Raw genomic sequence first — 23,661 nt, forward strand, 5'->3', positions numbered from 1 at the left:
GCACCGGCACCCCGACTATGACAATCCGCAAGCGATAGTTCATGGAGGCCGCGCTTGCCTAGCTATCGTGTTGCCATCGTTGGAAAATAAATCTCACGGTGGCCTCTGGCACCGGCGCATGAAGAACTTGGATCATTGTGTCAAAATCCCTGAACATGATGTGGAAATCCTCAGGGTAATGAGGATGAACTAGGAAGGAGCTTGGTTCAATCCCAACGCGACCTGTTAGGTAATCCTGGACATTAGCCGTTGACGAAGCCGGTCAGGTGCCTGCGACCACAGTGGCCAAAGATCATTCGAGTGTGACCTCACTTGCAACCACCTCCACCATGCGTGGGATGACGCAAAGCTCGACCCTTAGTCATCGGCATGGCACGCCAATGGGTGGAGGAGTGCCCACCATCTTCGGCCGTGGCTCGTTGAGTATCCTGTGCCACCAAGAGGAGAGTTGGGTGGAGACGGGGTAGGTCCTACAGCGGTCGAGCCAGTCGCCATGGAAGCCGAAGAGGAGCTGTGGCGGATCCACTTCGGATTTACTTGGTTAAACATGATTTAGCCGCATGATACGCGACGCTCATGCCTAAACCGAGTAAACACGAAGTGCCGTCGGGTTTCATCCGATTTAACCACTTTGAACAGGACCGAATAGCAAACCCACACGAAAGTGAGTGGTTCCAGAGAATACAACAAGTCCACTGAGTTAACAAATTAACCATTTAGTTTGGCCATAAAAACAACATCAGAGTTTTACAAGGTTCAGCAGAAAAACAACAAAAAGGTAAAACAACTAGCGGAAGCTAACTCGTCGGGGTCGGACATCCTTGGTGAGGCCAACCGGGACATCAGTGATCCCGCTCCTCGCTATTCGAGGAGGGATCCCACTCAACCGTCCAACCCGAAGGGAGTTGGGGCGGCCAAGTGCCGGCAGAAGGAGGCTCAGAGGCAGCAACTTCACCTGAAAAAGAAGAGCCACAACAAGGCTGAGTTACTAAGCTCAACAAGACTTAACCGATAGGCAGCGCGCTAAACTACCTCTTCTAGACATGCAAGGCTTTTTGGCTGAGGGGTTTGTTTGCCAAAAGCGCTAGGTGTATCCCTACTTTCAAGTTTTAGCTCCGGTTCTAAGTTCATTATCCGGTCTAAGTTTGCAACCTATTCTAAGCAACCAAGAACCAACCAAAGGTATATACATCATCAACAAGACCATGTCATCATCAGATTCCTTATTTACTCAGGGTGACATAGCGATCAAGCAGTCTCAAACTGTGAGAGGCAGACGAATCGATTCGAGTTTCTTAACCATGCATGGCGAACCTAATCTCACGACATCCGCGCACCACAAGGGCCGCTTCCTGTGTCGGCCGTCCCCATCAATTCCCAAGCGCGTGTCAGGTCCAAACTTCCCTTAGCATGCAATGCTCCACAGTCCCGGCCTCTATCGTACTATGACCGCACTTGCACCCACATGATGCACCATGGGAACCTCGTTCCAGGGACAGCAGGGGTATAAGCCACGCCCTAGTTCGATCAGGTACTAGGCTTCCCCATCCCATACTAGGTATGAGATTAGTACTTTCAAACACTTGATCATGAACACCACCACTGTCGGGCCTTAACAAGTTTCATAGACAGACGGGGCGATCAGCCAACCACCAAAGAGTTACCCAAAACCCTACCCCGTCCATCGTCCTTATAGTTGTAACAGAAGGGTAAACATCCAACTCCTACAACTCGCGAGTGACAGGGAATCACTTGGCTTTTACCGTTTCCTATTTAAGCAAAGCATCTACTCGGTCCAACAACTAGTGTTCAGATCCAGGGAGCTAAGTTATGCATCTATGGTTCCAACCAACTCCTATACGTAAATGCACAAGCATGTTAAAGAAGGCATGCGCAAGTTTGGTAAAACACATGGGGATTCATGCATCCGGGGCTTGCCTTCGAGCAAGGAGGAGGGAAACTGCTCGTCTTCTTGGGCAGCTTCGGCTTCTGGAGGCAGGAGCTCAGCTACACCTCCGTCTTCTGGTGCCGGGTGTAACTTGTAGAAGCCGTCGGCGAGACGCAGCTCTACACGAATGCAATGCATGGGTTAGCATTTAGACGGTTATTTCAACAGTAACACTTGCAAGTTTGAGCCCAGAAACTTGCGGTAAGTTACAGGAGGGTGGGAAGGTTCGATGGAGTTGATGGAGATCAAGATGTAAGGGTCGGAGGGGGAGGAACTTATGATCTGGCCTTTAATCTAGAGGAATAGATGTGCTAGGGGTCCTCAGACTCAACGCTGAAAAGTCCCCAAGTTTTACACATACACCCTCGGTTCAAAGAAAAGATACAGTCGAGCCCTCGGGCGAGGCGGAGAAGGGTCGACGGAACAGACAGGGTCGGGCGAGACGGAACCGGGGTCGGGCAGATAGGAGGGGTCGGACGAGGCGAACAAGGGTCGGCAGCCTACCTTCATCTTATAGAGAAGGCTTGGGTGGAAGGACTAAGGGGCTTGGGACAGCGACGAGGATGTCCGGCTGTGTTCCGGCGGCGGCGGTGCTTCTTGTGGATTACAGCAAGATCTTGGGCGGCACTGAAAGCAGTGGCTGGTGGATTGGGAAAAGTGGTGTTGCGCGGAGAGGAGAGTTCCTCAGACTTAGGTGGTGGCGCTGTGAGCTCGAACAGGGAGTAAGAGAGAGGGCAGCTAGGGCAAAGGGGAACTCCGACGGGGGTTCTGCATCCCATTTTATAGCGGCGCGGAAGTGATAAGGGGGAGCGGCGCGAAGGCCGGGGAAGAAGCGATGGAGTGCTCTGCCGGGGCGGCGATTGAGCGACGAGGGCGGTGGAGCAGGACTTCGGGGATGACACCGGTGGTCATTGGGCACCGACGTCAGGGCAGCGCAGGCGCGGGTTTGCCGGTGGTTGAGATTTGGCGGAGGTAGGCGTCGTCGTGCGGTGGATCTGATGGAAGTGACCGGGAAAACGGCACTAGAAACGAGGGCGCACAGGTGAGAAGACAAGCGGCTGCGGTCGCGCGGGCGAGCGCGGAGCAACAGATTGTCGGGGGGGCTTCTGACAGGGCGGGAAAAGGAGCTGTCGCTGTCGTGGTCTGGGTTGGCGGAGGAGGAATCGTCACGTAGCGAGGACTGGGGCGGCGCGACTGTGGAGAGGTGACGGAAAGGACGGGCGGTATCGGGCTCTGCAGCCGGGATCTGGCGATATGATGATGGGCACGGGCGGCGAGGTGCTGCAGAAAGGGTAGCAGAGGAGCTTCCGTCGCGATTGGGAAAGGAGGCGCGAGAATCCATCCAGTCGTGGGCCGGCGACGAGGCGGAGCGGCGGACGTCGGAGGAGTTGAGCCACGCGGCTGGGGAACTCTGAAGCGGGCATGCAACTCGAGTACGCGTGTCGCGGGAGATCTGGGGGAAAAGATCTCGTGGGCCCACCGGTCAGTCTCGGTGGTCCACGGCTCGAACTGAAGGGCGACGCTGTGGGATGGCTTAGAAAGATCCGACGGTGGGTTGGGGGTCGGCGGGGTCGGAACTGGGGAGACCACAGCGAGGGGTCGGATCGAAGGGTCGGAAGATCTGGAGGTTGAACACTTAGGCTTGGAAACTGAGACAGGGGATCAGGGACTCGGATTAAGATTAACGCGAAGGATTTTTATCCGAGGCCGTTACAGGAGCGCTCCCGTCGCGCCGTAGAATGTTGGGGCTAGCGTTGTTGAGGCGCCCCAGGAGCCCAGCCTGCGGGAGGTGGCGGTGGTGGCGGCGGCAAGTCCAGTCGGGAGGGGGGGACGGTGGAGCCCGTCCATGCCCAGCACCCGCCATGGTCCCTGGCCGGCGTGCGGTGACCCCAATGAGCCGAAGCAGCCGGCGATTTGCGCGGCCGTCGGCACTCATTGAAGCGGTGCCCAATCTAGTGGTAGGGAAGCATCATGCAGCGGTGGGGCACCTGGTGGCGATGTGATCGTCTCCAAAGCAGTTGAAGCAGAGCCCACCCAAGTTTGCCGGCACCGGCCTGCATAGCCACGGAGGTGAGCGGGAGGGCCTACGCTTGCGAGGACCTTTGTCCTCCTAGCCATCCTCAGCCGCGAAAGGATTGGCGACCCGAGCTGGGTGGTTCCTTCTGGCATCAGCCATGAAGCCACCCACCAGTGGTGGAACGACGTGGCGAGGCGACGGCGGGGAGGTATGCCATCGGGAGGGCTCGTCATGGCAGAAAGGGATGACCTTAGAGCGTGCAGCCGTCTGCCAACGCACCTGGTCCCCTGGGTGACCCGTGGACGGCTGTGGAGCGACCTGACGCCTGGTGGAAGGTTTGTCATGATGGGAAGGCATGACCTTGGCGCCCGCCGGTCAGCACGACAGGTTGTCCGGGTGACCAGAGGGGTGAGCGCCCTGTGGGGGCGGCAGCCGAGGACCTTGCAGCGCGGGGGTTTGTGGCCCTCGGAGCAGACGTCACCGGGGGGGGGAGCAGCATGTCTCATGAGAGCCGGCAAAGGTAAGGGCATCCACTTTGGGACGGTGATGCCCGAGCCGCGGAGCCGCGGAAGATCTCGCTGAAGGTGGGGGGGGGGGAGAGCGACCCGGAGCAAAGTGTGATGGGGAGGCGGCTGACGGCGAGCCGGAGGTGGGTGATCCAGAGGCGGCGTACGCCCAGATCTCCCAAGCAGACGGAATGGAGGGGCCTGCCTCAGAGGACCCAAGTCCCGTCGACCCCAACGTCCTGCCGGAGGTGAGGGTCGCGAAGGGAGGGGGCGGTGGGGGGCAAATCCTTCGGATCTAGATCCAGTTGGATGAACTCCGGCATGGATGCGGAGAGGGTGAGGTCAGGGGAAGAAGGGTGGGGGCCTAGTGGGTGGGTGCCCGCCGGCGCTGGAGTGGCCGCTGGTGGGAGGCTGTGGCCTCCGGTGGGGGGTGGACACGGCGGAGGGAGCTGGTGGGCTCAAAGCTAGGTGTTCCACAGCTTGTATTTCACCCGCTCGTGAGACCAGGGGCGGATCCAAAACGGGGCTGCACCTCGGGCTAAGTTACTGAATCACAGCTAAAACAGTCTAATCTTGCCTCATAAACCTCTTTTTGTTAGGCTAAATACCACATATGTTAAAGGGACTACATGGGCTCACCCCAGGCTGCAGCCCGGGCAGCCCGGGCCCTAGATCCGCCCCTGCGTGAGACCCTGCCTACAAACTCCAACAGTCGATGCCCTACTTTCAGGTTTGCTTTTGCAAAATTTTCCTGGATGCTGATACAGGAGCAGCCAACAATATCTTGTGCTTCCTGCAGCACCACCACAAAGCCGTCCTTTCATACCATCATACCGCAGAGCTGTCAAACCATACACAAAGCTCGAAGGAGCTAAAGAGCTCCCATCTATCTCTGATTCCATTCCATTCCATCCCCGGCAGCGCAAAAGTCCACCGCGCTATATAATTTCTAGGCACCAAAAGCAGGTGCTGTGCTCATATCCAAAGAGCTTTTACGGTACCGTGTTAGAAAAATTAGCTGCACATCCCTTCCAAGTTATTCCCCTAAGACCGATTGCATTTTGTTCCTTGAATTCCTTGGCAAGATTCTTTCATTCATCTGGAAGTCATCTTGGAAGACGCCGGCGTTGCCGCATTGCGCGGGGAATTGGAATTTGGAAGAAGGCGTCGGTTTCTGCAGTTCTTTTCTCTGTCTCTTTTTTACCATTATTCAGTGCAGATAGGTTTCTTCAGCTCTTCTTGTAATGCCGTACTTAAAGGCCGGGAAGGGCTTGGAAGAAAGGGATGACTTGAGGCCATAGTGTGTGTGAGAGGGAATGCGAAAGCTCTATCCGTTCGTCCTCTGTCCTTGTTAGCATGTGCACATCATCTTTGCTTCAGTTTTGATTTTTTTTTGGGAGCTGTTGAGGAGCTCTGTTTTAGTTGTTTCTGCCACCTTTTGGTGTCCGTTTCTGCCGAGGAGAGATTGAATTGACAAGCAGCAATGCTACTGTTCAAGAGAAAAAGACTGCTCCTTGCATCTGCATATTTTGTGATTCTCTTGCTTCTCACACCGACCCAGGGTGATTCAAATTCAGAGCAAAGCTACAAGATCGCTCAGCCTTTGGAGGTAATTTCCAGTTCCAGTTCCAGTTCTGTACTCTACTCCTGAAACTGTTAGCATAATTTCCCCGATTCTGCTCAACTTTAGAAGAATCTGAATATGTGATTGCAGTTGAAGACTTTGAAGCTGTTCTACTGACTGAGACACCTGAATTTCTCTTGCAGCTCACACCAAAACTCTCGTTGCAACTCAAGCTCCATGCCTTCCTTCTCTGGTCTTCAGTTGGCTTCCTGATGCCGATTGGAGTGCTGCTGATCAGAGCCTCCAGCAATGTCAAAACCGCCAAGAGCGTCAAGCTTCTCTTCTACTTCCATGTTGGTTCACAGGTCAGCCAACTCCCATCTCTTGCAAGTTGCAACCGCTCAGTTCCTGTTCCTCACAGCACCGCGCCATCAGACATTCAGATGCGAAATTCCTGCCGCTGCAGATTGTCGCCGTCGTTCTCGCCACCGCCGGGGCGGTGCTGTCGATAAGCAACTTCGAGAACGCCTTCAACAACACTCACCAGAGGATCGGGCTGGCGCTGTACGGCTTCATCTGGCTCCAGCCGCTCATCGGCTTCCTGAGGCCAGACAGGTAAGACCGAGCGGCTCGTCCTATCTGAATCTCGTTTGCTTCTTGTGATCAAGGCGACAGTGCCTGAACGAACATGCCGTGCGGATTGATTTCTTCTTCTTCAGAGGCATGAGGTTCAGGAGCGCGTGGTACCTGACGCACTGGCTCCTGGGCATCGGCATCTGCGTCGTCGGCGTCGCCAACGTCTACATCGGCCTGCACACCTACCAGGAGCGGACCGGCCGGAGCGCGCGGCTGTGGACAGTGCTCCTCACCGTAGAGGTCGCGGCCATGGCGTTCGTGTACCTGTTCCAGGACCGGTGGAACCACGTGGTGCGGCAGGAGGAAGCCGCCCTGGGCGACGAGCGGAGCGAAGGATCCACCATGTACCCGGCCAACGACCACAAGGAGGTCATCGTGGTGCCGTGAGCTAATCTTTTCTTTCGGCAAGGCTCCCCGAATTACACTGGCTTAGACGGCGATCGATCGAGCGGATTGGATACCGTGAATGCCGTCTTGGAGAGCTTGCATCTGTACAGGTGAATGGGCGATGTGCTTGAATCCTTGAAAGAAGAGGCCGGCCGCTGAGTGCCCGCCACTGAAATACACACCGGTTTCTAACTCTGACAAATTCTAGAGTAGTTCGATCCTTGCGTTGCGTTCCTCCAGGGTAATACGAGATGTGTGGATTCCCAATCTTGTGTGCTGGGAAAAGGACTCCGCTTGGTACCCTCACCCCAATTTCGGGACAGTACGATTGTCTAACTTGTTGAGTGAAGCCTGCGAAGTGGCATGTTTCTTTGTCTCAGGCGCGACGAGCTTATGCGAAGTGGCAACTTGGTGGGTTGTGGTTGTGTGTATTTTCAGGAATGGGAGAAGGGAGAAAGGTGGCGACTTCGCGGCAAGCCGATAATCACGAAGACGCTATGCACAGCGCAAAGTTAGCGACCGGCGGTGCGGGCCGGAAAGGTTTTGTCGCAACGATGGTGGTCGCGGGGCAGAGTGTGAAGTCGGCGGTCAGTGGCACCATCTTGAGCGGCGTCGTCAGGACTAAACAGGAAGCGAAGTTCTGGAGCCACTTCGGTAGGGTGAGCTAGTGCGAGCACAGCTGTAAAAGTGATGAGTTGTAAAAGGTGGGGCAAAAGTGGTGTAATGTTATTGTAATGCCCTCGAATATGCTTCGTGTAAAGTGATAAATGAGGGCAATAGGTTGTAAAGTGTAACAATTACGGCCCAATAAAAGGGGACCGTCGTGAATGCAAAGGGACATGTTCTGGACGGAGGGGAAATTTTTTAAGCTTACCCGAAGTCATTTTTACTACACTTGTCTTTCCTGTTCCGCTCGGTTTCATTTCATTTCGAGACTTGTTGGCCCCACTTCGGGGAGGATTTCCTACCCCAACAATTTTGGCGCACATCATGCTTCATTCCTATAACCGCAATGGCACCAAACAAGAAAGCAAAACCTACCAACACACAGAATGTTGTTGATGACCCGTCGACAGCAGCAGCGAACCCTCTAAACATCGTGCCAAGTTTCAGGTGGGTGCGAAGACAAGGTGAAGACGAAGTCGAAGCCAAAGACATTGTTGACTGCCAGTTTGAGGTCGACTTGACCGATGTTGGAGTCAAAGACGAAGACCTGGCGGCTCTTAAGCGGGTCGAAGCTAGATTGCTGAAGAGGTTCAGAGATGCTCAATCCACATCCAACGTCCAAACAAGATCACAGGCCGAGGCAGCCATAGCGAAGGCAAAGGCGCCACAGCAAGGTAATCCAGAAGGAGAAAAACTCAAATAGCAGGCCATGTTAAAAGAAGTAGTAAAGAAGAGGAGAGTTCTAGAGCAAATGCAGAGGGAGAAAATGCAGGATACTGTAAGGGAAAGAACAACACAGCTGCAGGAGTAGATGAGTTCATTGCAGGCACAGATAAATTCATTGCAGGCACAGAACATTGAACACCAAGCTCAAGATGCAAAGGGGCTAGATGACAGCAAAGAGTATTTGGCGGGTGATTCTGATTATGAGGCGTTGGCGGAACGTACACCGCAGTGGCAGCATGAGAACATGCACAGACTTCATTATCAGCCAAGGGTGATTTCTCCTCTCACTGTTGATTTAGAATTCGCGGATTGGCCACCAAGATTCAGAATGCTAGCTTCAATGCCTGAATTCATGGGGAATCAGACCCAAGACACTTCATGTTGAGATACAATGCTGCAAATCCAAAGCATTAGTAATGGCGCTCAAGGGCTCGGCCCAGCAATGGTACGCGTCTTTGCCAAAGGGCAGGATTTCTTCGTGGGATCAACTTTGAGAAAAGTTGTTCGAAAACATTCAAGGCTTTTAGCCTCAAGAATTCACTTCGGGAGATCTCCATAACATTAAACAAGGAGACAAAGAGTCCTTACAAGAATAAATGTGAAGGTTTGTCAAAGCAAGGGAGAAGGCGCCTCATGTGGCGGAGAGCACAGTGATTGACGCAGTAATTGGGGGTTTAAAGCTGGGACCGTGTGGAGAATATCTGGACAGGCATCAGCTGAAGTTAGAAAGATAGCTCTTTGACATTATGCAAGAATATTGCAAGTCTGATAGAGGAAGGCAGAGAAGAATTGATGAATACAATGCAAGAAAGAAGGCAGATAAGCCGAAGCAAAACTGGCAACCGCAACAATGGAATGAGCAAAAACCTTATGTACCCGCGGCGAAATCAAATTTTTAGCAGAAGGTGAACTCTGACTCTGTTAACAATGTATTTGATCAGTCCAATATGCAAAACTCTTCGTATCAATTTTCTGGAACCAAAGGGGGGGCATTCAAACTCAAGAGGAGGAAGATCTGGGGGAGGACCCGAAGATAAAAAAATACCGTATTGTTGGCTGCACGGAAAGAATAACAGTCACCGAACAAATGATTGCAGAGCAGCACTTGCGGCAAGGGAAGCAGAGGCTACAAAACAGAAGCAAGCAGAAGAGCAATCGAAAACAGTAAATCACACTTCGTCTACCTTCCAGTCAACAGCATATAGTTCAGCACCAAATTGACACTCCTATCAACCGCCAAATTACTTCTCACAAGGTTTTCACCCACCTCTACCACCTCCACCACCATATAGTCAGATGAGACCTCTTCTGCAGTATCAGCAACAGAATTACAATGTGCCACAGCCACCCAAGATGGATCCACTTCAACACACATCTTCGCAACAGCATCCTATCAAAGAACAAGACCACTCGGACCATAGAGTCAATGTGATCGATGCAATCAGGGGAGGATATAACTTCCCAGTGTTTGAAAGCAAGAGGCAGAAGAAGGATCATATACGCAAAGTCAGTTACGTCTCGTCAAGACATGCATTCAGATCGAAGTGGTCTCATATCCCAATCATCTTTATAGAGGCAGACATGAGGGTAGACAAGTTTCCACATGAGGATCCACTAGTGATCAGGGCCATCATGGGCAAAAACACCAAACATTTGTTGGGAAACGATGTCGGTGGAATCCTGGTTGACAATGGGAGTTCAGCGGATGTCATAACTTATGACCTATTCAAGAGGATGGACTATGAAGACACTCAATTGAAAACAACAACGAAGCCGTTGTATGGCTTTGGAAACAAAAGAGTGGAGGCCCGCGGCACAATTGAGATGAACGTGAGCATGGGGAAAGGTGCACTAATGCGAACCAAAATGGTCAACTTCGATGTGATTGACATCCCATATTCTTATCTGGCAATTTTTGGCAGAGGAGTAATAAACAAATTTGCGGCTATCATCCACATGCCATTCTTGTGTATGAAAATTCCCACACATAGCGGAGTGCTTACTGTGTATGGAGATCAGGAGGATGCTAGGGAAAGGGAGCACAACACTGGGATGGAGCAAAAACCTGTGCACATGATAGAAGAAGAGGAAGAGGATGTCGAGTTCAAAGAACCTGATGAGAAAGCAAATGACAAAGAAAGAGTTCGTCCTCTTGAGCACACAAAGAGAGTGAAATTGTTCAAAGATGTTCTGGACAAGACGGTAATCATTGCAAGGGACTTGTTCGAAGAAGAGGAGCAAAGGCTAATAACTTGTTTGTGCAACAACCAAGATGCGTTCGCATGGAGCAAGAAAGATCTACAAGGTGTCTTGCAAAGTGTCATTGAACACAAGCTAGAAACCGACCCAAAAATGCCACCACTAAGACAAAAGTTGAGGGTGTTATCCCTGGAGAAGACCTTAGCAGCACAATGCGAAGTAATCTAGAAGTTGTTAGATGCTGGAGTGATATGCGAAGTGCATTACACCACCTAGCTCTCCAACATTGTGATGGTCTCGAAGAAGAACGGAGATTGGAGAATGTGCATAGATTTCACACTGTTGAACAAGGCGTGTCCTAAGGACGACTACCCCCTACCAAGAATACATATATTAGTTGACTTTGTTGTAGGCTGCGAGATGATGTCTTTGCTGGACTATTTCTCTGGGTATCATCAAATCTGGATGAGGAAAATAGACAAAGAGAAGACAAGCTTTATCACACCATTCGGAGTCTTTTTCTTTGTGAGAATGCTAGAAGGACTTCGCAATGCTGGACCAACATTTAAGAGAATGATTCAAATAGTGTTGGGTCCTCAGTTAAGGAGAAATGTCTCTACGTATGTTGATGATGTGGTGGTACAAAGCAAGAAGAAAGAAGACCACACCGCAGATTTGTGCGAAACTTTTGCAAATCTGAGAAAGTATGGTCTTAATCTGGAGAAATGCGTCTTCGATGTGAAGAAAGGGAAGTTGTTAGGTTGCATGGTCTCAAAATCTAGCATACAGGCAAACCTAGAGAAGATCAAAGCTATCAGAGAGATGAAGCAACCAAGAACAAAAAGAGACATTCAAAAGTTGACTGAAAGAATAGCAGTGTTGGGACGATTCATTTCGAGGTCGGCAGAGAGGAGTTTACCGTTCTTTAGATTGTTGGCAGTGAAGAACAAGTTTGTTTGGGGTGCCGAAGAGCAGAAAGCTTTCGAAGAGCTGAAAGCATATCTAGAGAACATGGCAGTACTGACAAGCCCAGGCAAGAAAGTGAAGTTGCTCTTGTACATCACATCATCAAACTTAGCATTGAGCACAGTGTTGGTTGAGGAAAGTGAGGTAGAAGGGAATATGAAGTAGTTTCCAGTATATTTTGTCTCTGAAGCCCTAGCTAAGTAGTTTCCAGTATATTTTGTCTCTGAAGCCCTAGCTGGCTCGAAGAAATTTTACTTCGAGATGGAAAAAAATGGCCTATGCAGTTCTAATGGCATCCAGAAAGCTAATGCATTACTTCCAGAGTTACACAATCACTGTTTCGAGTTCTTTTCCTATAAGAGACATCTTCGACAACAAAGAGTCTTCAGGTAGAATTGGCAAATGGGCAACAGAATTGTCACAGTATGCAATAAACTTCACTTCGCGATTAGCGATCAAGTCCCAAGTTCTGACTGACTTCGTGGCAAATTGGACTCCTTCAGACACATATAAACATGACGAAGAACTACAAGAAAAACCATGGGAAAGGTACTGTGATGGAGCGTATTGCAATGATGGGGCTGCAGCTTCGGCAGTGTTGTTGTCGCCTTCGGGAATAAAACTTAGATACGCACTATGTCTCAGCTTTGCAGGGCACACTAACAATGTTGCGAAGTATGAGGGTTTACTCCTAGGTCTTCGCAAGGCAAGAGTAGTGGGGGCTAGAAGGCTGATCATCAGAACTAATTCAGAGCAGTGGGGGCCAGCGGAGTGTGTGCGCCATTGTTAAAGTGCGTATCAACTAAAGAAGGAAAGAGCTTGTTGAAGAAAATACATTCAGGAATGTGCTCTTCACACATCGGGATGAGAAAATTGGTGAGCAAAGCTTTTCGCCAGGGATTCTATTGGCCAACGGCAATTCTTGATGCCGAAGATAAAGTAAGGAAATGTGATAATTGTCAGAAACATGTCAATTACACCAAGACTTCGCCATATGAAATTCAATTGCTCCTGCTGGTTTGGCCGTTCGCAAGATGGGGGATTGGCATCGTGGGTCAATTGCTAGTTGCGCCTGGAAATTACAAGTACGCGATTGTTGCAGTGGAATACTTCTCGAAGTGGATCAAAGCCAAACCAGTACAGTCGATATATAAATTCATGAGTAATTCAAAAGTTTTTCTGGCAGAACATAATATGCAGATTTGGTGTGCCACACAAAGTCACAGTGGACAATGGAAAGCAGTTTGACAGCACAAAGTTCAGGCAATTCTGTTTTCAAGTGGGAACGAAGTTATGCTTCGCCTCTGTCTATCATCCACAATCAAATAGTGCAGTAGAAAGAGCCAATGGAACAATCTTCACCGGCATCAAGAAAAACATAATTGACATGCAAAGGGGCAAGTGGGTTGAAGAATTACCAAGAGTGGTCTGGTCACATAACACAGAATCGAGAGCAACAAAGTTCTCTCCTTTCAGGCTGCTTTATGTAGAAGATGCGATGGTCCCGGAGGAAATAAAGCTAGGCTCACTTCGCATAGAGCAATCGCCGGTGAGCTAAGACATAGACGTGGCAATTGACACAAGAGAGGAGGCAAGAGTGCAAGCACTGCACAACCAGTCTGTTTACCAAGATGAGATGAGAAGATGGAGAAACAAAAAATTACATCTAAGAGAAATCACTACGTGGGACATGGTGTTACGCAGAAAAGCTAAAGCAGTGGGAAAGTTGCAATAGAAGTGGTTTGGACCATTTTTGGTCGCAGAGACAAGGCTAGGGGCTTATAGGCTTCAAACATTGGAAGGCAAAGAGGTCCTGTACTCCTGGAACAATGTAGTGGGTGTGAATGAGCCAAAGAAGAATAATGCAGTATTTTTTCTTAGTTTCATTTTTCTATTTATGTTTTTATAATTTCAATTTCGCAATCTTTGTAATGAAAACATTAATCAAAGCCATACTCTTTTCCTCACGAGGAGAATCTTCATCTTGACGCAATGTCTCAGTGAAGATGTGAGTTTTTTAATGAGGCGGACTTCTTGTGTAATATCTCCTTGTGAAATATAAACAAGGCCTCCCCAAAAAAGAAGAAAAAGAAAAAAAGCCCTGAAGTGACAAAACCTCTACATTTTGAAGAGGAGTCACTTTCGGCAGAGCGGAGTCAAAGACTCATCATAAGTGAATCAGTGAAGAACGGGGTAGATAGCCCCAAAGTCCACAAAACTCACTTAGGCACACGGAAATGTGCTGCTAAGGTGCGCGAAAATGCAACGCTTGTTCCGCTGGAAATAAGCGAAGAAAAAAGTCTTTCATGGAAATGCGAAAGCCCCTCATGAAACGTGAAGGGAAATAAAAGACAACTCGTGAAACACAAAGTTGCACACAAAATCGAAGTCAAGCTGACAAGCCACTTCATGTGTTCTAACACAGGTGCAGCATAACCCAGAAAACTTATGTTGAGAAATTGAGAAAACTGGGGGGAGGTGCTTCGCGAAGTCAATTTTCTCTTCGTTTCACAACACAAGATTTCTTTATTAAAACATCAAAAATCAATCTTCATTACAGACAATATCACAACAATCTTTGATCAAACGTTTTACAACAACATCAACAATCTCATTTGCAGCCAAACGAAGAAAATTTTCATCAATTACAACACCTAAAAAAAGGAAAATGAATTAACGCAAAGGAAGATTACAACTCGATACATTCACTCGCGAGAACGCTTGTGAATAATTCGAAAGAAAGTCTTCAGCGAAGTCAATGGGCTCGGCCTTTGGCTTAAGAAAGTTGAAGCGTCCCACAAATGAAAGTCCACGGTCAATTCCGTCAGGACGACGAAATTCTCGCTCAACATAATGATGGTGCAAGACATAGTCATGTTCTTGTTGGTTGCGTGTAAATTCTTGAAAAAATGCCTTGGTGGAGGCATTTCGTTCCTCATATTTTCGGGTCTTATAAGACCAAAACTCATCAAAGGATGCAGAAGGAAATTTAGACTGGAATTTACACCATAATGAACCAGACATGAAATAGTCACCACGATTCATAGTTACAGTAACACACCTTCGTTAACCTGCGCAGGGACACTTCGGCTCCTACGCAGGACTCATGGTTTAGCACAAAAGAGTTACAGCCATCTTAGTTGTTCACAAAAACAAAATAACTAAAGCATCCTCACACCTCTCCCCTAGTGCCTACATCGGTGGATGTCTCTGTGGGAGCAGAAGCAGAAGAGGGGGAAGGGGCTCCTTGCGAAGTGGTAGCGGCACCATCGGTAGATGTGGTTCCAGATGGACCAGCTCCAGCACTTTGAATTCGTTGCTATTAAAAAAGAACAAATATACATTAAAATAAAATGTAAGACAAGGTGTCACAAGCAGAAGTAAAAGGCAGAACAAAACAAAAGCTGAGGGAAGAGACGGCGCCCTTCTTCAACGGTGAGAGAGTAGCCAACCTGTTGAAATAAAGCTCTCATAAAGTTCTACGCAATATTCTTCGGCAAGGCACGAATCTTGTCCACGGAAACATCTTCGGGCCAAGCATAATCGCAATCACGAAGTCGACGCAAGTCTGACTTCGTGATAACCAGCTCACTGTCGTCTGCTGGAGAGCTAAGGAGTGAGCAAGGGTACGTGTAGACACACCAGCTCCTAACTCCCCAAAGGCGCGCCCACGGACTCCAAGAGTTTGAACGCCTTCAGCAACCCACTTAAGGATATCGCCAATAATGCAGTCTGTGAAATTGAGCGGCGGAGGAGGTGTGCTGAAGTCAGTGAGGACCTTATCCAGTTCAGCATGAATATAACGAAAACTTTCATCAATAGCATCTGCATATTCTTGATGATCCTTGTTGAGTTTCTCGAACTTCGCTTGCACGCCAGTTAGTTCTTCAACCTCTTTGCACTTCACATCAAGAGAAAGTTGAAGCTCGTTGGCCCGAGACTTTTCAGTTTCAGCAGTTTGGGCAAGAGCATGGATTCTCACAATGGCTTTCACCTCCTTGTTTTCCTTGACAACAGAATCTTTTTCAGCCACAAGTGAGGCAGACCTATTCTTTTCAGTGTTCAGCGCCGAAGTCAAATTTTCTTTCTCAGTTTGAAGTTTCTTCACTACCTCAATTTCCTTGGCCAATACACTTTCTGAAGATTTTTGGTTAAGCTCATGAGTGCGCAAGTCTTCGTCGAGGCGGCGTTGGGCAACGCGACAAGCAACAGATGCCTTCATAGACAAATCTTGAGCATGAGTCAGAATGTCTTCGGCGCTCTCCTCGCCGAGATCTTCCTCCATGATGGGAAAGCTAAAGCTGTCCTGAGCCTTTTGCAGAACACCACGCTCTCGACTGCCACTAGAGAACTTGAATAATTTGCGCTTATTACCTCCAAAGAGTTGAGTGCCTTCGACCAAGTCCAGCCGGGTAGCAGCCATAGTGGGGGGCTCAGCGCTAACGAAGAGGACACTACTTGGATCATCACTTTCAGTCTTCAAGTCAGAGCTCTGGCTATGACCCGAAGAAGTATGTGTAGCACGTTGGGACAATACCATTATGCCAGCAGAGACCGCCTCCTCTTTGGCAACTGTTTCATCCACAGGTGTAGAAGGAACTTCGGGGGCAGCGAAAGGACCTTGGCAAGCGACAGAAGGAACTACAGTATCTACAACAGCTTGAGGGGCTCGATTCTGAGGACGCCGGAGCAAAGGCTCGTCGTCGCTCTTGGGCTCATCATCACAGTAATGAATTTCAAAAGGTTTGCTAGCAGTGCCAGCAATGGCTTCCGTAGACACAGTGGAGGGAATGGCAGGATCTTCGGGAGCATGATAGGACGATGGAGAAGTAATCTCAACATCCTCTTCATGAGCAGGGCTCACATTCAGCGCATTGTCCAGAAAATTCCTTTCATCTTCTCCGGGGCCCGATCCGGTGCCTTGATTCTCGCTCTCTCCGGGACTGGATTCCACGACTTCGGTGGAAGCAGCTGGCTCAAAGCGCGAGTGCTTTTGGCGCGAGCCACAGGAGATCTCTTGCGCTTGCTTTGTCTTTTGCGGTGAGGGGCTGGAGGGGAGTGGCAGTGTCTTTCTTAAGGGTGCGTTTTAGCGCAACTTCTTTGCAATGTAGCTTTGCGTGTGCCAGTTGGAATAATGAAGAACTCAAAGACTCGGTTACTACAAGAACCATCTAGCCTCTTCTCTAGTTCATTGTACTCTTTGGCACTTTCTGGACCCAAGATAATGTTGGCCCTTTCCTCCACTTCTTTGACATCAATATCCGCGAAAATGTTCGGAAGGAGTTAAGAACGGTGAACAGGAAGACGAAGTTAACAAAAAGTTAAACGAAGAGAAAGCTTAGCAACAACACCTACCATTTTTAGTTAAACCAAAGCTGCGAGCGAAGTTAGGAATTTTGATCAGACTAGCAAAGTCTTTCCAAGAAGCAATAGCCCAATCGACTTTCACAGGAAAAATCTTAACAGTGCAATATTCCTCGACGAGGTCGCGCTTGTCATATGACTTCGCCAGCTCTTGGAAGGCAACCATAAAAAGTCAAGATGTGTCCTGGTCTTCATCTCGCAAGACATGTCCTTGGGTATTTCACGAAATTGCTTGCAAACAAGTAGATTGGTACCAGTCTCAGGATTACTTCGACAGTATGGTAGAACCAGAAGCAGTTCCAATCATCGTCCCATCTATTCTTGTACGAAGTCTCGGGAGTGGAGCTCTCGGTCTTGTAGTGGAAGTTGAGGCAACCAAATTGAGCTTCCTCTTTGACCAAGTTACCGCTCTCACCAATGCGTTCAACGTACTTGGATTGATGATGAACGACGTGGGCTCAAACGAAGTTTTCAACAGTGGGGGCGACGCCCATGGTCTTGCATATCCACATGAAGACCCTCAAGCGAAGTACTCCGTTAGGAGTCAGCTCATGCAGAAACATTTTATACTTGAGCAGAATACCGATGATGATGGGATCAAGAGGAAAGCGAAGACCAGCATTGAAAAGGTCCCGGAAAATGACAACTTCGTTATCCTGAGGGAAGGGAACAGTTTCAGAGCTAGGAGCCCTTCCACGACCGTCTTCTATCAGGCCAGTCGTAACGAAGTCACGTATCATCTTTGGAGTGACACAACTTCGCCCGAAGACAGTGGTCGGAGGAAATTTAGGAGTCTTCAGAGCCTTAGGGGGAGCCATCACTACGAATCTACAAGAGACAACCACCGCACAAAGTGTTTAGGAAGAAGCTAAAAGCCCAAATGAACCGAAGTAAAAAAGAACAAACGAAAACGAAGTCAAGGCGACACAAATAATAGAAAGAAACGAAGAGAAGTACCTGAGGTAGCAAAATGTGCGAGGCCAATGCTTATCCTGCGAGGGCTCAGGTCGTTTAACAACCTAGGGTAACTCGCCCTTTTATAGGCAGGGGACGGGCGCGAAATTCAAAACATCGGCAGCGGTTAACATGATATGAGGAGACGTCTTGTCCATGCAAAAAAAAATGCACACACACCTGAACGAGCAGAAATGGGGAGGTGCTTCGGGGAGTCCTGGTTCCCCAAACTCCAAAGGAGTTGAGTATCGCTAGCAGGGCTACTGTTGGGGAAAAGGAACCCCACCTCATTTTAGGACAGTACGATTGGCTCACTTGTTGAGTGAAGCCTGCGAAGTGGTGTGTTTCTTTGTCTTAGGCACGAAGAGCTTATGCGAAGTGTCAACTTCGTGGGTTGTGGTTGTGTGTATTTTCAGGAATGGGAGAAGGGAGAAAGGTGGCAACTTCGTGGACCGGCGAGCCGATGATTGCAAAGATGCATTGCATGGCGCGAAGTCAGCGACCGGTGGCGCAGGCTGGAAAGGTTTCATCGCAACGATGGTGGTTGCGAGGGTGGAGCACGAAGTTAGAGGTCAGTGGCACCGTCCTGAGCGGCATCGTCAGGGCTAAACAGAAAGCGAAGTTCTGGAGCCACTTCGGCAGGGTGAGATGGCACGAGCACAGCAATAAAGTGATAAGTTGTAAAGAGTGGGGCAAAAGTGGCGTAATGTTACTATAATACCCTCGAATATGCTTCGTGTAAAGTGATAAAGGAGGGCGATGGGTTGTAAAGTGTAAAAATTACGACCCTATAGAAGGGGACCATCGTGAATGCAAAAGCTTTTTTTATTATTTATCTACAAAGTAAAAAAGACACGTCCTGGACGGAAGGGGAGTTCTTTAAGCTCACCCGAAGTCATTTTTACTGCACTGGTCTTTCTTGTTCCGCTCGGTTTCATTTCATTTCGAGACTTGTTGACCCCACTTTAGGGACGGTTTCTTATCCAACGGTGTGATCTCACGATCATTGTGAAACTGTAAATGAATAAACACTTGGGGGTTACCCGGAAGAAAGTGCTAAGCAGGCAGCCGGGCAAAGCACGCTCACAGTGACACAGCACTCAGGTCATGACCTGGAAATACTCATCATCTGCGTGTGCCCATGCAGTGGAGCAAAGAACGGAATTCCTAAATGTTTGTCGAGTAATTTTCTGTTTTGTCCATGTCCACGCTGTAAATTTGTGATGATAATCGTTTAAAAAAAACTTGTGATGATAATATTCCATGACACATTTCCACTCTCTCCGCCTACTTGGCAAAGGCCCATCTCTCTGCAGTCACAACCGCGCGCGCAGCGGGGCCCGCAGCTGGCCCATCCTGCCAGCGCGACGGCCCGTTTGTTCCTACCTCCCTCCAATGGACCAAATTTGGCCCACTTCCCCTCTCTCGAGAATCCCAACGAGAATCCTGAAGTCAACGAGCATCTTCTGACGTAGCTAGCTCATCACAGAATCTGCTCCTTAGTCCTTAACTCCTTATCCGAAACCTCCACCTCCAAGCTCCGATCCATGGCGTCTCACGATCACCACCACCACCACCACCACCATCACTCCCACGGGTTCGTGCGCGTGTGCCCTCATTCCTCTCGCGCCGCGTTCTCGCTGTCTGCGCATCTGACCCGACGCATGATTGGTGCGGTTTTGCTGCGCTTTCAGGGAAGGCGATGGCCAAGCAGCGGGGGGTTCGTGGGTCGGGGAGGACGGCCGCGTGTGGCACTCCCACGACGGCCTCGCGCCGCACTCCCACGAGCCCATCTACTCCCCCGGCGACTTCACCAAGCGCGCGCCGCCGCTCGCCTCGCGCACCTTCACCGAGCGCGCCTTCACCGTCGGCATTGGCGGCCCCGTCGGCACCGGGTAAGCTCGGTTACTTCGTACTGTGTACTTCTTTTATTTCTTCCAATTGCTGATAGCGTGGATCACATAATTTCGGTGCGGTTATTTGGTGGAGGCTGTGAAATTGTGACGGCCCGAGAGAAATACATATGCCCTGCATTCGTGTTGAAGTTGTTTCGTAATCCCAGTTCAAATTTTGTCTTAATCCGGTATTTAGGTTTGTCTGGGAATGGAGGAGCCTCGAATCTTTGGTATCTTTGTCGATAAGGGCGCTTGCTCCAGTTCATACCTTTATTTAATGTGAATCATTAGTAGTTTTTTCCAGTATAGATGCCTAGTTCCCTGTACATTCTCTGATTATGCATTGACTTTGTTCCTGAAGTTCCATCCTGACATGTGGGATGGTGAGTTGATGTAATTAGTTTGGAACAATGCATGTACCCACACTGCTTGCCTTGTGGCCAGAATAATTTCTACTGCTGAAATCCAATAAATTCCGTTGCTGCATATGCATTGAGCAGCTACATTTACAATTATTAGGTTCTTAACTCTTTTACAAACATTTTTCCTTATTCAGGAAAACTGCCCTGATGTTAGCACTATGCAGATTCCTACGTGATAAATATAGTCTTGCGGCGGTACGTGACATCACTCTGCCCTCTGATTATTTACAGACGTTACCTAGTTTTCCTGACCAAATTGAAAATGCAATGCTACATAAGACTTTTTTGCATGCCCGGTCATATAATTTCGAGATATTCATCTGTAATCTAGTGCTTCATTTCCCCCGTTTCCGATCTTCAGACTTTTCACTTGTAAAAGGAGGTCTTATCTATCTGATTTCTGATAATTCAACTTAAACCAAAGCATGTTTCCCTGTCTTAATCAATGATTTGCCTATGTGCTGATATAGAAATACAAGCACTTTGTCTTCTTGTGACATTTTCCAGAGCATAGAATCTACACCATGCAGCTTGAATCACATATCTGGGCCTTTTATTTATTTGTTCTCTTCATATTCAGGTCACAAATGATATTTTCACAAAAGAAGATGGGGAATTCTTAATCAAGCATGGAGCACTCCCAGAAGAGCGCATACGCGCAGTGGAAACTGGAGGATGCCCTCATGCAGCTATACGTGAAGACATCAGTATAAATCTTGGTCCTCTGGAGGAGCTATCAAGCTTGTGTAAAGCTGATTTGCTACTCTGTGAATCTGGAGGAGGTATGTTTTTACTGGATCCAAACTAAATAGGCCATTTCTATTGTCATGCATATATTTGTGTAAACCAGCCTATTCATCCTACTGGGATCATGTTGCCTGTCTAATGCTTGTGAAATGTTATCATGTGAACTTGCCCTCATGTTCGAAAGTGAAATACAGAGAATGCTTCTTTCAAGCCTATTCTGCTGTTTTTTTTGGAGGCTCATGTTAATTGAATATCCTGATGTGCCCTGAACCCTCTGCTTCTGAATAATAATGGGTATCCTGAGTTTTGGGCAATATATTTTTTTTCCACAACTCAACAATCAAGCATTAAAGGGTGCCATTTGTGCATTTCTCATGCAGATAACTTGGCTGCTAACTTCAGCAGGGAATTAGCAGACTACATAATCTACATAATTGATGTCTCTGGTGGGGATAAAATACCAAGAAAAGGTGGCCCTGGGATAACCCAAGCTGATCTTTTGGTGCGTCATACTGTATTTTGCCAACTCCACCTATAACTACGTGAACTTCTTTGACACACCGGTCACATTTTACCTGCTTGACATTGGTTCCTACTTTTTTATTGATTTTGATCGTTCTGAACTTAGGTAATAAATAAGACAGACCTTGCACCAGCTGTTGGTGCTGACCTGGCTGTAATGGAACGAGATGCGCTTCGCATGCGGGAAGGAGGACCTTTTGTGTTTGCACAGGTTCAGGATCTAGCTGTGCACGTCTTTATTTATTTATTTATTTATTTTGTTCTTCACATGACCTCATGCTAGTTGCAAGCAACATGGTTTGCATGTTCATACATTTTATTTCTTTACTGAAACCATGTATGAAGGCATCTTTACTCTGCACGGCGTGCAGGTGAAACACGGAGTGGGCGTAGAGGAAATCGTGAATCATGTTCTGCAAGCGTGGGAAATTGCGACCGGCAATAAGCGCCGATAAAAGATCGCCTGAGCTTTATCTTGGACGTGCAGCTGATGCACTTGGCAATTTATGAATAAATTTTACATCATTTTGGCACAACTGTATTAGAGAATGATATCAATGACTGTATGACGACAGTATTCTTAAGTTGGATACTCCAATAGGCAGCATAAACATGGCATCTCTTCTGAGCGGAGATAAGCGGCGATGCTGAAATGGACAGGGGTCCAGTGAAAATAAGGGGAAAGAAAAACAAAACGTGTGAAAGGGAAAGGAAAAAGTCCAAAATACTACCCTCAACTATGAGCAAAGTTTGAATAACCCCTCAAACCATTTTTTAGTTTATTTCACCCCTTCGATTTACCAAATCAGGTTACTATTCACCTTTAGTCCCAATCTATTCCGGTTTTGCTGACTTGGTGGCTGTTTTGCATACTAATTATGCCACGTGAGCTGTCCAACGTGGAAGCAAGATTCTTTGCCGGGCTCAGGCTGCGGGCTATGTCTGCGACATCGATCTCTAGCGCCCCCGCCTGCTTGTCCTTGTCCTTCCTGCCCTCATGCACGGCGCGTCGTTCACCGACGACCGAAGAGAAGGAGAATCGCGGCCACACAAGCAGGACGACTAGGGCGGACAACGGCTATCGCCATGTGCTCCATGTGGTGTGCATCGCGCTCGCGGTCACCGCGTCGCCCACGCAATAGGAGAGGCACGCACGGTACCGGGTTGCCCTCGACGTCACTCGTCGGAAGTAGTTTCGTGAAGGTCGTCTCCAGCAACCGGCCGGTGAAGACGTTGAAGGATACGTTGAGTAGTGCCACGGGGTTCTGGAGCGTATGGAGATCACCGGTGAGCTGGTTGCTGCTGTCAAGCTCCAGATCTCGTGAGGTTGCTGCATCGGGGCAACCTCCGCCGGTGGCATCGTGTTGGAGATGTTTGTTCGCGCTAGCTGCAGCTGCAGCTAGCTTGCAGGAGCGACGGCTGGGATGTGGCCGGTCGGTGAGCCCGCTGAGCGACAGGTCCACCATGGTGAGGTTAGAGCAAAGCTCTGCGGGATGATGCTGACGAGCTGGTTCTGCCACATCAAGCAGCAGGTTCGTGAGCTCTTGTTCATCCTGCCGAGTTGCGCACCATAATGGACCCAGACAGCACGTTCTCGTAGAGGTAATAATGTTCTCCGAGTTGCTGCTCAGTGCGGCACTGACCGAGCTCCTGCGGTATTGCCGTATCGGGCGGAGAGCAGCGCCGCCACATGCAGATGGCTAGCGCGGTGAGGTTCTCGCCTTCTCGGCAAAGCCGATCATGGTGAGCCGGCCGGGAGCAGTTGCCGGTTTCCGTGGGGAGCGCGCTCTAGAGGTTCTTGTTGCCGTCGCAGTGGAGCACATTGAGGTTCCCATCCGTTGAGTTGAAGTACAGCGTCTCGAGGTTTGCTCCCCAGCCGGTACAGGCCTACTGGAATCGGGCTTGGAATCTTGCCGCCACGTTGGGCAGTTCACGTGGGCGTATTTACTCAGCAAAAAAGCAAAACCAGTTTTAGAGGAAGGCTAAAGGTGAATAATAAAATTGGGTTTGGGAAACTGGAGGGGGTTAAGTAAACACAAATATTGTCTAGGGGTGTTTGGGAGAGGGGTGCTAAATTTAGCACCCCCATTTTAGTCAGCTTTAGTCTCCATAGCTCCCAAATAGGAGTGCTAAACCACTAGT

General features: G+C 49.0%; 2 protein-coding genes across 2 annotated transcripts; both read left to right on the forward strand.

Annotated features, from left to right (window-relative positions):
- Positions 1-5,216: 5,216 nt before the first annotated feature.
- Positions 5,217-7,907, forward strand: LOC101766330 (cytochrome b561 domain-containing protein At2g30890). The gene is made up of 4 exons (XM_004961140.2): positions 5,217-6,080; positions 6,239-6,400; positions 6,502-6,650; positions 6,755-7,907. Exons 1-4 carry the CDS (start codon positions 5,955-5,957, stop codon positions 7,056-7,058), a joined length of 741 nt encoding a protein of 246 aa, XP_004961197.1. The 5' UTR covers positions 5,217-5,954; the 3' UTR covers positions 7,059-7,907.
- An 11,481-nt stretch (positions 7,908-19,388) lies between these two features.
- LOC101766744 (urease accessory protein G) lies at positions 19,389-22,277 on the forward strand. Its single transcript, XM_004961141.3, has 7 exons — positions 19,389-19,530; positions 19,628-19,828; positions 20,385-20,445; positions 20,831-21,032; positions 21,378-21,499; positions 21,626-21,730; positions 21,891-22,277. The coding sequence occupies exons 1-7, from the start codon at positions 19,481-19,483 to the stop codon at positions 21,972-21,974; spliced, it is 825 nt and encodes a 274-aa protein (XP_004961198.1). The 5' UTR covers positions 19,389-19,480; the 3' UTR covers positions 21,975-22,277.
- Positions 22,278-23,661: the final 1,384 nt, after the last annotated feature.

This window comes from Setaria italica, chromosome III (assembly GCF_000263155.2).
Source record: "Setaria italica strain Yugu1 chromosome III, Setaria_italica_v2.0, whole genome shotgun sequence".
Classification (NCBI taxonomy): Eukaryota; Viridiplantae; Streptophyta; class Magnoliopsida; order Poales; family Poaceae; genus Setaria; species Setaria italica.